The sequence below is a fragment of the Ranitomeya variabilis genome, chromosome 2 (genome assembly GCF_051348905.1).
Source record: "Ranitomeya variabilis isolate aRanVar5 chromosome 2, aRanVar5.hap1, whole genome shotgun sequence".
In the NCBI taxonomy this organism is placed as follows: Eukaryota; Metazoa; Chordata; class Amphibia; order Anura; family Dendrobatidae; genus Ranitomeya; species Ranitomeya variabilis.
The window spans coordinates 954,099,359-954,112,791 of NC_135233.1; the positions used below are offsets into that span (position 1 = coordinate 954,099,359).

The window sequence follows — 13,433 nt, forward strand, 5'->3', positions numbered from 1 at the left end:
ACAACAAGCTCAAAGGATTGACTGGCCTATGGGAATCATTACAAAGACTTTCCCTAGTGAAGACGGTAAGGTCCGGAAGGTGGAGCTGAAAGTCCTTAGGAAAGGTGAACCTAAGACATTTCAGAGGCCAATCCACGAGCTCGTATTGGTACTACCGATCGAGGACATTCCGGTAGGATAAACCATGAACAGAACTCTGCTATAGTACTTGCCCATTGGATTACAGTTGGGTTGGAGATAGTTTGGCCTAGTGCGGCTTCTCCGATCCGAAGATGGGTTTTCCTTTGCATTATCTCAGGAACTGACTTAAATTAATGTCTTATCTTGTTAAAAGTTGTTATTATTGCATTACATGCATGTTTGGTTTCATTTTCTAGTTTGTTGGACTTTTATTTCAAGGACATTAATATAGTGAAATCCCTTACGGAATTTCAGACGGGAAGTGTGTTGTTCCATGTAAGTTATGTTCTTCAGTTTCATGTATGTTGTTATATTTTACTCTGCTGCCACCCAATGGCCTTTTTCCGTATGGCAGCTTGTTATTCATTAATTCTTGTGGCATGTCTTTCACTTCCGGTTCAGGGGTCAAGTCTTCTCTTCCTCTGGCAGCCATTTCATTTTCAGTTTACTTGCTGTTGTGAGAAGACAGGCTTTAACCGGGCTTAGGAAGGCATCAGTCTTTCAACCTTTTGTTGCTCACACTTGCAGGCATACTTGGTGCTACATCTTACTGTACCTTGTCTACAACTGCATTTCTGGAGAAAGTACTGTATTACCAGATATCGGCTGTATGTCCAGATTTTCAAATAAACAAGTCTGGATTGCACAATCCCTGGTGTGCATCATCTCTTCGGACGCTGAGCAGCATCGGTCCTGTCTGCCCTATAGTGAGGAAATACTGAAGGTACAATTCTTTCTCTCACAACCCTTAGTCAACGACACCTCCATTCGCCTCATGTGGGGACAGAACAGGAAGTGTTCCTCGCGAAATGTGAGGCGAAGGAACTGTTGATGAGGAGGAAAAATTGTGATGTGGAGGTAAGCATCTTTGATGTCTATGGATGCTAGGAACTCTCCCTTTTCCATGGACGCGACGACAGATCGGAGAGATTCCATTCTGAAGCGTTGAATTTTGACAAAGTTGTTCAGAAGTTTTAGAGCTAGGATCGGTCGCAGCGATCCGTCCTTTTTTGGGACCACGAATAGGTTCGAGTAAAACCCCTTGAACCTTTGGTCTTGGGGAACCGGAATGAATGATGACTCTATCCCCTTGTAGTGCCCGTATGGCCCGGAGAAAAGCCGTGGTCTTTCGTTTGGGAGGACACGACTGGAAAAAACGTGTCGGAGGGGGGAAGAAAATTCTATTTTGCATCCGGAGAACACCAGCTCTCTGACCCACTCGCTGTGGACGACCGAGAGCCAGGCTTGACAGAATGAAAGTAGGCGGCTGCCTACTTTGTTGATGTCTTCCGGATGTTGCGACGAGTCATTGAGTGAAGGATCTAAGGGATCTGGTTCCCTTAGACCCAAGATGACCTCGGTCTGGGTTTCCAGTTACAGTTAGGTCTGTATGATACCTGGGAACCTCTGTCTCCACGCGAAACTGATCCGGGAGAGGAGGATGTAGATGACCAATTGGGATTGTTGCGAAAAGGACGGAATCGAGATTGTTGCTGATACCGAAACGGCTGGTTGGCTTTTGTTGAGGGAAAAATTTACTTTTCCATCCGGTAGCGTCAGATTATTTGGTCCAATTTTTCTCCAAATAAGCGACCGGCTTGGTAGGGCAGAAATGTCAATGATTTTTTGGAAGCAGAATCTGCTCGCCAATCTGAGCCATAGGGCTCTTCTGATGGAGACTGCATTTGCGGCTGCCTGTGCAGCGCAATTGGCCGTGTCTATTGAGGCGTTAACTACGAAGTCCCCGGCTTGGGCTATCAGGTTAGCCAGGTTGATCGCTTCTGGAGGGAGATTACTGTCATGGATGGTTGTGGTAAGCACCTCTGCCCAAGCGACCATAGCCTTATCCACGCAAGAAGCGGCGAAGGATGGAAAGAGAGACGCTCCTGTGGCCTCAAAGACAGAGCGAGCCAGGGAGTCAATTTGACTGTCAGTGGGGTTTTTGACTAAAGAACCGTCAGACAAAGATAGGAGCGTTTTGGAGGCGAGATGCGATACGGCAGGATCCACTGAAGGAGACTGTAGCCAATCCTTCATTAGTTCCTGAGCAAAAGGGTATTTGGCCTCAATAGGCTTTTGACCCATGAAGCATTTATCAGGCCGGTCCCTGTGTTTCTGTACAATTTCCTTAAATTCAGGATGAGTGACGAATACTTTTTGGACACGTTTAGTCTTTTTAAAAGACACCACGTGTTCTGGGCTGGATACGGATTCCTCTTCCACCTTCAGGGTCTTGTTGACCGCCTCAATGAGAGAATCGAGCGTCTCTTGGGAAGTCGAGGAATCCTGGACGAAAGCAGCCTTGGACTCGTATTCAGAGTCATTTAAGTTCTCCTGAGAAGGGTAACGAGAAACTGAGATCGCAGATGCTGAAACGCAAGCACGACCGTGATCAGGGAACGCGACATGGGTCCGTTTTCTGGAGCCCCAAGCCCTTAGTGACGTTAACGGACCCGTACCGTCACCAGAGTCCTCCGCGGTCCGACTTAAAGAAGGACCCCGGAGGAAGTCTATTGCCTTGGCCAGGGAAGCCATAGATCGTGGCAGGGAAGCGGCCCACTCAGGGGGACTAGGCTCTGCAGGGTCGGCGGTGGCGGTTGCATAGAGGCCGGGTCACAATCCGAACATAACGGAGTATTGTGAGCACGGGGCAGGGCAGTACTGCAAGTGGCACAGGAAGTGAAAAACACTGTGTGATTTTTGTTAACTCTTTTGGCCTCTTTAGGTTGAGATATAATGTGTCTTTAGAGATAAGGGCAGGATAGGCAGGGTATGCGCTATAGTGCAGGGAAGGGGTTAAGCTCTCCTGGTGCAGCTTACCCACTGTCCTGTGCCTGTATCCCCGGTGAGGAATAGGATGGCTGTTCGGCGGTCCCGTAGCTTTGGGAGCTGTCAGTCAGCGTGATGTCCCTGCAGAAGATGAGAAGCAATATGGCCCCTGAGATTTGCAGGGCGCCTCTCGTCCCAGACGAGAAGCGCCGAGATAGGGGGCGGAGTTCCGGCCGTGGGCGGAGTTATGTCCACCGCGGCCTAGTCCGGCTGAAAAGCCGGGGACTAAATTTCTGGGGCCTGCTGTCACCCGGCCGATGGCGCCTCTCCCCAGGGACCAGGACTGCACCTTTCAACGCAGGGAAGTGCGAGGAAGGTACATACAGTGCAGCAGGCCTCCTGCCACTGTGAGGGTGCGTGCTCAATCCATGCCCCTGATTGGGGGATGGAGAGGACCCTTCATTCATCTTCGCCTCTGTCCCCCAAGGGGGGGGGGGGGGGGGGAGCTTCGGTCGTGGGGCTGCAGTGACGCCATCAGGTGTGGGCCTTTGTTAAGCTGTCAGGCCCCGGAGAGGAACATGAGAGCCAGGACTCTCTGTGCTTGCCGTCTTGCGGGGGTGGGGGGAGATCGGGACCAAAAGAGGAACAGTCGCCCCAGTAAGATTAGGCGTGCCCCAGACGTCGCAGGAGAGGGACGGGGAGGTATACTTCGCGTGCTCGCCTGTTGATGGTTCGGGGGAGAGCGGACCCTAGAAAAGGAATCCGTCGCCCCCTTCACTCCGTTAGTTAAAAAAAAAAAATTTACAGAAAAATAAAAATTAAAATAAGAAAGTTGGGGTCTGAAACAGACCCAAGTGCCTCCTACAGACACTAAGCAAGAACTGGATGAATACTGGCCAGTGAATGGGGTGTATACTGCAGAGGAGGAGTTAATCTTTCTATATTCACTTAGTGTCCTCCTAGTGGCAGCAGCATAACACTCATGGTCCTGTGTCCCCCAATGAGGCGTAGGAGAAATAACTATTATTATTATTAATTCAGCTATATATAAGCATGGAAAACCATGCACACAGCAGAAAACGTAAACATAATTGTTAGGAATCAAGTCTCAAACACTCTTTTCTTTTTATATTTTTATTTGTAGTTTTTCAATAAAAGGTGTAACACTAGTCTACATATATTCCCAGAAAACCTCAGCATACACAAGCTGCTACTGATCTCATGGGGAACTATAGAAGGTATACATGACAACTGCTGAGCCTAGCAGACCAGCGACGTGCAGCGCCATGTGTCCGCATACTGGACGCGTGCAGACGCTGCCTACCACAAAGGCCTCATTCACACCTCAGTATTTGTCATCAGTGTTTGTATGCCAAAGCCAGGAGTGCAATATATAGAAAAAACTATAACTGAAAGATTGGCACCTGTTCTGTGCGTTGGGAGACACCCCTGCTTTTGGAATACAAATACTCATGCAAAAATACTGAGTGTGAAATAGGCCTTACATGCACCTATCTGGTCCATAAATTGGGCCAAACTAACACATGATGTGATATTTTACACGCACACCTTGCACACTGGCATATAGGATGACATTGGTCTTTGTGCGGTCACTCATCTGAACTTCATTAAATAGTTTGAGATTTGCAGCAGAGACCACATGGTTTACCACATTACCTTGCAAAAGCCATATGGTAAGAAGTAACGGTAATGCCCAATGCAAATATCACTACAAGATGCATTTACAGATCATTCTGCACATAAAGGTTATGGGGTTAGATTAAAGGGGTTGTGCCATGATACAACATATTGTAAAGGTGCAGAAATCCTGTAAATAAATATTTTTGCAATTGAAAATGTATGACAAAAATGATGCCCCATTTAAAAGATAAGCAACTTTGATGTTTAATATGGCGCCCCCTAGAGATGGTACTACTGGCGGCACTGCCCGTCCTCCTAGCAGTCTCCACTGGCCGAGCATGCACGGTTCTCTCTCCCTTTGCAATGGACGCCTCACCAATGCAGTTCACAGTCAGCTAGCCGGTTCTCATACAGCTGACTGAAAGCTCGTGTCTGAAGATTCTGCATACAGAAGCTCTCAGCACATCACCAGGACAGGAGTTTCTTAGGCTACGTTCATATTTGCGTTGTTGGGCGCAGCGTCGGCGACGCTACCAACAACACATGTACACAACGCAGCGTTTAGCGACGCATGCGTTGTCATAAGATCCTACAGATCGGGACTTTGGGCGCAGGGAAAACGCTACAAGTAGCGTCCCCTGCGCCCTGTCTTGTGCGTCTATATGACGCATGCGTCGTAAAACGCAGTACAACGCATACCGGCGCATGTCCATGCGCCCCCCCATGTTAAAGATAGGGGCGCATGACGCATGCGTCGGCGACGCTGCGCCCAACAACGCAAATGTGAACGTAGCCTTACCTGGCACAGCAGATACAGCGGGTGTAAAAGTTTGGACACCCCTGGTCAAAATTACTGTTGTTGTGAGCAATTAACCCCTTCATGACCCAGCCTATTTTGACCTTAATGACCTGGCCGTTTTTTACAATTCTGACCAGTGTCCCTTTATGATGTAATAACTCAGGAACGCTTCAACGGATCCTAGCGGTTCTGAGATTGTTTTTTCGTGACATATTGGGCTTCATGTTAGTGGTAAATTTAGGTCGATAATTTTTGCCTTTATTTGTGAAATAATTTTAAAATTTTTATTCTTTTAAACGAGAGTTATGTGACACAAAATAGTTAATAAATAACATTACCCACATGTCTACTTTACATCAGCACAATTTTGGAAACAACATTTTTTTTTTTGCTAGGAAGTTATAAGGGTTAAAATTTGACCAGCGATTTCTCATTTTTACAACGAAATTTACAAAACCATTTTTTTTTAGGGACCACCTCACATTTGAAGTCATTTTGAGGGTTCTATATGGCTGAGAATACCCAAAATTGACACCATTCTAAAAACTGCACCCCTCAAGGTGCTCAAAACCACATTCAAGAAGTTTATTAACCCTTCAGGTGCTTCACCGCAGCAGAAGCAACATGGAAGGAAAAAATGAACATTTCCCTTTTTAGTCACAAAAATGATATTTCATCAACAATTTTTTTTATTTTCCCAAGGGTAAAAGGAGAAACTGGACCCCGAAAGTTATTGTACAATTTGTCCTGAGTACGCCGATACCCCATATGCGGGGGGGGAACCACTGTTTGGGCACACGACAGGGCTCGGAAGGGAAGGAGCGCCATTTGACTTTTTCAATGAAAAATTGGCTCCAATCGTTAGCGGACACCATGTCGCGTTTGGAGAGCCCCTGTGTGCCTAAACATTGGAGCTCCCCCACAAGTGACCCCATTTTGTAAACTAGACCCCCCCAAGGCACTTATCTAGATGTATAGTGAGCACTTTAAACCCCTAGGTGCTTCACAAATTAATCCGTAAAAATGAAAAACTTTTTTTTTTTTGACAAAAAATTTCTTTTAGCCTCAATTTGTTCATTTCCACATGGGTAACAGGATAAAATGGATCCTAAAATTTATTGGGCAATTTCTCCGGAGTACACTGATACCTCACACGTGGGGGTAAACCATTGTTTGGGCACACGGCAGGGCTCGGAAGGGAAGGAGCGCCATTTGACTTTTTGAATAAAAAATTAGCTCCAATCGTTAGCGGACACCATGTCGCGTTTGGAGAGCCCCTGTGTGCCTAAACATTGGAGCTCCCCCACAAGTGACCCTATTTTGGAAACTGAAGTGCTGGACCTTGACAAACTTGTTTAGAAGCTTCATAATGGGCCGCACTGCTCCGTCCTTCTTCGGAACCACGAATAGTTCAAGCAGAACCCTTCAAACATCTCCTTTTCTGGGATTGGAATACTGACCCCGTCTAGGCATAGCGAATCGGTGGCTTGGTAGAAAAGCAGGTCCCGCGCCCCTGCTTCGGGAGGGCGAGAGGGGAAGAACTGAGCCGGAGGGCGGGAAGAAAACACTGCATTTTTCAGGTCCCTCTCAATCACAATAAACCCGTGACATCATGTCACTCATTCCTATCACTCTCTCTAAAATGCTCTAAAGAGTGATATTTTTATTGACAAACTAAGGTCCAGTTAACCTATGACAGGCATAGAGAGAGAGAACCAGCAGGGTAAATAATAAGCGCACATTATTTTTAGGGAAGGAAAGGATTCCTGTCAAGCTGGAAAGTAGTAATGGACTATTGAACACAGCAGTAGGGAAGGAGACTATAAAAGGCAGCAATGCGACAGATGAGCCAATAAAGGAGAAGCAGCTGCTGTCACATACTCCATCTTGTAATTCCTCCCACAATCTCTTCTGTTCAGTATGAAATGAAGAGGGTACAATCGTACCAGAAAACATGTAAAAAGGTGTTATTTATTCACGTTATTCCCTTTAAACATTTTCTGTGAACATTTATACCGGATAATGGTGGTTTTTCAATAGCAAAGTGTGTCGTGACTCAACCTCTTTAATTAAACCAACACCGTTTATTGTTATCCTTTTCCTCAAGTACAGGGTGCATTTATGGTTACAGATAATGAAAATTATGATAAAATAATAAACTAAACAACAAGGCTTGCATTGGGATTAGTTCCTATCACTGGTGAATAGATGGGATGAGGAACTTCCTCTAATTGACAAAAGACCCAAAACATGGATAAAAGCCATATCTGAGCAGAAAACAAAAGTTATCCATAAACATAAAACCAATGTGAACAAACATTGTAGTAAAGATATATCAGTTTTCTATGTCATGGCAATATTACCTCTCAATATACTCAGCCAGAACCTGCTCCACAGAGGAGGAATATGTCCATTCAGTACCAACTCTCTTAGTGTAACCAGGAACCTCTTCATTCTTCTTATTGAATTTCAAATTCAAGCCCACATTGGCTTTTTGCTCTCCATGTGGACTAAAGAGGAAGGACATATATGGTTATGACATACTTGATAAATATCCTCATTTTCATTATATTTAAAGAGAATCTATCACCAGGTACAATTTGGCCAATTTTCACCCATTTTATTTCCGCTGCTCCCCTTAAGGTACCTTCACACTAACCGATATCGCTAGCAATCCGTGACGTTGCAGCGTCCTGGATAGTGATATCGTTGTGTTTGACATGCTGCAGCGATCAGGATCCTGCTGTGATATCGCTGGTCGTTGGTTAAAGTTCGGAACTTTATTTGGTCGTCAGATCGCCGCGTATCGTCGTGTTTGACAGCAAAAGCAACGATACCAGCGATGTTTTACACTGGTAACCAAGGTAAATATCGGGTTACTAAGCGCAGGGCCGCGCTTAGTAACCCGATGTTTACACTGGTTACCAGTGTAAAATGTAAAACAACAAACAGTACATACTCACCTTCGCGTCCCCCGGCGTCCGCTTCCTGCACTGACTGAGCGCCGGCCATAAAGTACAGCACAGCGGTGACGTCACCGCTCTGCTGTTAGGGCCGGCACTCAGTCAGTGCAGGAAGCGGACGCCAGGGGACGCGAAGGTGAGTATGTAGTGTTTGTTTTTTTACATTTTACACTGGTAACCAGGGTAAACATCGGGTTACTAAGCGCGGCTCTGCGCTTAGCAACCCGATGTTTACCCTGGTTACCCGGGGACCTCGGCATCGTTGGTCGCTGGAGAGCTGTCTGTGTGACAGCTCTCCAGCGACCAAACAGCGACGCTGCAGCGATCGGCATCTTTGTCTGTATCGCTGCAGCGTCGCTTAGTGTGAAGGTACCTTAGCATTTAGGTTTTTTTATCCTTGTGAAAATAAAAACATTTGTCCCCCAGCATTGCGCTCCTGTGCAGGCGTACTTCTTTCTGCCCTTTCGAAGGAAGGGCAAAGTACTGTAGATCGCCTGCGCTCTTTGCTTTTCCTGGTGCATGAGCACTGCAGTACTTCTCTTTGCCCTCGACAGAGCAGAGAAAAGTACATCTGGGCAGGAGCCGATGCTGCACATTGTGTGGATGATGTAGGACACGATATCCACACGAAGCACAGAAGGAGGATGGCATCGCAAAAAGAGGAGGTGCCGGATCAAGACCAGGGACGCCCATCGGACCAGACCTCCCCATAGGGGAGTATTCTAAAAGGTTTCATGTCCTGCAGGCCGCATTGGGGGCATATATATGACCAGAATCAGAAAGCACCAATATATTATAGGTTTGAGAGTATAAAACTCTCCCCAAATGCCCCAAGGGCATCCACACAACCAGACGACTCCAGAAGTATTGCAACAAAAGAAGGTGGAGTAAAGCAGTCCAAAGCAGCATAATTCAAAAACAATAATAAAGTTTATTAATCCAATTCAATCAAGACATGTATGTATATCTGCTGTATGCAAAACATACAGAATAGGACAGATGACACAAGAAGGATATGACGGTACATCAGGTGAAATATGGTAACAGGACATCACCCCTAAAAGGTGCACATGGTATAAATTGTATCAATAGTCGCAAAAAAGTGGCAGGCGGCTTCCACAAAGTAACATAAGTGTATCAAACCGTTCCTACACCATTAGCCACACATTGTATACTGCCATTATTAATTATGCACACTTACCCATAGATTAAAGGGAACCCGACCGCACTTCACCTGAATGCCCTGGACGCGCGTTTCGCGGTGAGCTTTTTCAACAGGGATATCCCTATTGATACAATTTATACCATGTGCACCTTTTAGGGGTGATGTCCTGTTACCATATTTCACCTGATGTACCGTCATATCCTTCTTGTGTCATCTGTCCTATTCTGTATGTTTTGCATACAGCAGATATACATACATGTCTTGATTGAATTGGATTAATAAACTTTATTATTGTTTTTTAATTATGCTGCTTTGGACTGCTTTACTCCACCTTCTTTTGTTGCAATTGGGGGCATATATGCAGCATATCAGAATGATGTATATGAGGGTTTATGAAAGAACGTGTTTGGATAAGGTTTTATCTGGGCATGCTCCTGTGTTGAGTGTCTTCGGTGTGCTAGAAAAATATGTCCCCGCGGCTGCATGTCTCGTGGCTGTTCAACAGTTGCAACAAGTGCTGGGATTACCTGTTTGTTAGGCAATCTCTGCATATGTTGTGGCAGTCAAACAGCGTGAGACATGCAGGTGCGGGGACGCAAACATATTATTTGAGCACGCCCAAGACACTCTGTTAGCACCCGAGCGTGCCTGGATAACATATTATAATTACTTATTGGTGCTGGTCTTACCTCATACCTGGTGACAGGTTCCCTTTAAATAATTTTCAATTACATTTATACTCACTTTCTTTTGGATCCTCGGCCAATGAAAATACTTCCAGTGAACCTTGAAACGAGGTATCCGTTAACTCCTAGTCGACTAGCTAAGACATAGCCAGGATTGTATTTTACTGAATATTTCTACAAAAACAAATAGAAAATCATTAAAAGGGCTTGCTCATTTAATTCAGGACCTCAATAAAAACAATGTATGCTCACTTCCTACAGTAGCTCTTTCCTGGAGTTGTGGTGACATTGTTGTGTCTCGTAACGGTTGCAGTCAATGACTGGCCGCAGGTCATCAACATTCCATCAGGACCGATGTCCACTAAGACGGAATAGTAAAGCCCTACGTTGACGAGCGGTCGCTCATTGGCTGAAGCCTACATGTTACAAAAGTGGCATCGAGCATCCGGCAGCGCTGCAAGACCTGAATATACAGGGCTTTCATTTTAATGGAGATTCTGCACTGATTCAGCCAGAGTTGCCCAGTAGTGAAATCATTTCACCTGGGGAAAATCACACACTTAGGGCTCATTTCCACTGGTGAGAGACAAATCGGTCCGTAATCTGGACCGAAAAAACGGATGTAACGTATGCGATTGTCATGCGAGTGTCATGTGAGTGCAATGCGATTTTTAATCGCATCATCCGTATGACATCCGTATTACTGTCCGATTTGTACGCACCGGTGTCCTTTGAAAAGCCGGCAAATCAGTGCTGTGTACAGTAAAATCACACTGACAGGTTAGAATAGAGTAGATATATACACATAGACTAGGTATATATACATATATATGTCAGTGAGACACCTATATATGTATATTTATATTTAATGCAGAGCAAGATAGCATTAAAGCCGCTAATTCAATTACCGGCTTTTCATTTCTCCTTCCCAAACCCGACAGGATATGAGACATGGTTTACATACAGTAAACCATCTCATATCCCCCTTTTTTTTTTGCATATTCCACACTACTAATGTTAGTAGTGTGTATGTGCAAAATTTGGCCGCTGTAGCTGCTAAAATATAGGGTTAAATGGCGGAAAAAATTGGCGTGGGCTCCCGCGCAATTTTCTCCGCCAGAGTAGTAAAGCCAGTGACTGAGGGCAGATATTAATAGCCAGGAGAGGGTCCATGGTTATTGGCCCCCCCTGGCTACAAACATCTGCCCCCAGCCACCCCAGAAAAGGCACATCTGGAAGATGCGCCTATTCTGGCACTTGGCCACTCTCTTCCCACTCCCTGTAGCGGTGGGATATGGGGTAATGAAGGGTTAATGTCACCTTGCTATTGTAAGGTGGCATTAAGCCAGATTAATAATGGAGAGGCGTCAATTATGACACCTATCCATTATTAATCCAATAGTACTAAATGGTTAATAAAACACCCACACACGATTAAAAAGTATTTTAATGAAATAAACACAGCGGTTGTTTTAATATTTTATTGCTCTCTCAATCCATTTGCAAACCCTCGCTTGGCAAAATAATAAACGCACAAGATACATACCCTCAGATGAACCGTCACGTCCCACAAAGTAATCCATCTGAAGGGGTTAATTATTTTACAAGCAGGAGCTCTGCTATAATGCAGCTGTGCTCGTGCTTGTAAGCCCCGGGGAATGAAGGAAATGTAGGTCAATGACCTATAGTTACCTTCAGTCGCAGTGATGCGCCCTCTACTGGATGTCCTCATGAACTGCAGCCTGGGAACTTTTTCCCACGCTCCAGGTCATATGAGGACATCCACCAGGGGGCGCATCACCGCGACTGAAAGTAACTATAGGTCATTGACCTACATTACCTTCATTCCCCGGGGCTTACAAGCACGAGCACAGCTGCATTATAGCAGAGCTCCTGCTTGTAAAATAATTAACCCCTTCAGATGGATTACCTCGTGGGACGTGACAGGTCATCAGAGAAGGTATGTATATTGTTGGTTTATTATTTTTCCAAGCGAGGGTCATCACGTGGATTGAGAGAGCAATAAAATATTAAAACAACCGCTGTGTTTATTTCATTAAAATACTTTTTAATAATGTGTGTGTGTGTTTTTTAACCCTTTCATACAATTGGATTAATAATGGATAGGTGACATAATTGACGCCTCTCCATTATTAATCTGGCTTAATGTCACCTTCCAATAGCAAGGTGGCATTAACCCTTCATTACCCCATATCCCACCGCTACACGGGAGTGGGAAGAGAGTGGCCAAGTGCCAGAATAGGCGCATCTTCCAGATGTGCCATTTCTGGGGTGGCTGGGGGCAGATGTTTTTAGCCAGGGGGGGCCAATAACCATGGACCCTCTCCTGGCTATTAATATCTGCCCTCAGTCACTGGCTTTACTACTCTGGCGGAGAAAATTGCGCGGGAGCCCACGCCAATTTTTTTCTGCCATTTAACCCTTTATTTTAGCAGCTACAGCGGCCAAATTTTGCACATACACACTACTAACAGTAGTGTGGAGTATGCAAAAAAAAGGGGATATGAGATGGTTTACTGTATGTAAACCATGTCTCATACCATGTCGGGTTTGTGAAGGAGAGAGCAAAAGCCGGTAATTGAATTAGCGGCTTTTATGCTATCTAGCGCTGCATTAAATATAAATATACATATACAGGTGTCTCACTGACATATATATATATGTATATATACCTATTCTATGTGTATATATCTACTCTATTCTAACCTGTCAGTGTGATTTTACTGTACACCGCGCTGAATTGCCGGCTTTTCAAAGGACACCGGTGCGTAAAAATCGGACAGAACTCGCATGGTGCGAGTGCTATGCGATTTTTTTCTCGCACCCATTGACTTGCATTGGCGAGTCTTGCCCGAGACTCGCAGCAAATCGCAGCATGCTGCGATTTTTTTCTCAGTCCGATTTCGGCTGAGAAAAAAATCGCAAATGAAAAGACACCTATTGAATAACATTAGTCCGAGTGCAATCCGATTTTTTATCGGATTGCACTCGTCCGTTTTCCTCGCCAGTGGAAATGAGCCCTTATACTCATGTTATGACTGCCTAGCACTAGATTCCTCCAAGACATACACTGCATTACAGAATGAAAAAAAAAAATAATCTTAATATAGCGACTGTTGATAGATGGTTGGTGTTTTATTTTTTTTTATTAATACTGCTGGAAAACATGAAACAAAGTAAAAATGTACAGAAATAAATGGCTTCATACG

The 13,433-nt window shown here is 45.0% G+C and overlaps 1 protein-coding gene across 2 annotated transcripts in view; it reads right to left on the reverse strand.

The window, feature by feature from the left end:
* XRN1 (5'-3' exoribonuclease 1) overlaps positions 1-13,433 on the reverse strand; it is a 175,547-nt gene that overhangs the window by 70,865 nt on the left and 91,249 nt on the right. For both annotated transcript variants that reach the window (XM_077290791.1, XM_077290790.1), the window contains exons 24-25: positions 10,262-10,377; positions 7,753-7,899 (exon numbers count right to left, since the gene is read on the reverse strand). In XM_077290791.1, coding sequence (XP_077146906.1) covers positions 7,753-7,899; positions 10,262-10,377 — 263 coding nt within the window. The remainder of the gene's footprint in view (positions 1-7,752; positions 7,900-10,261; positions 10,378-13,433) is intronic.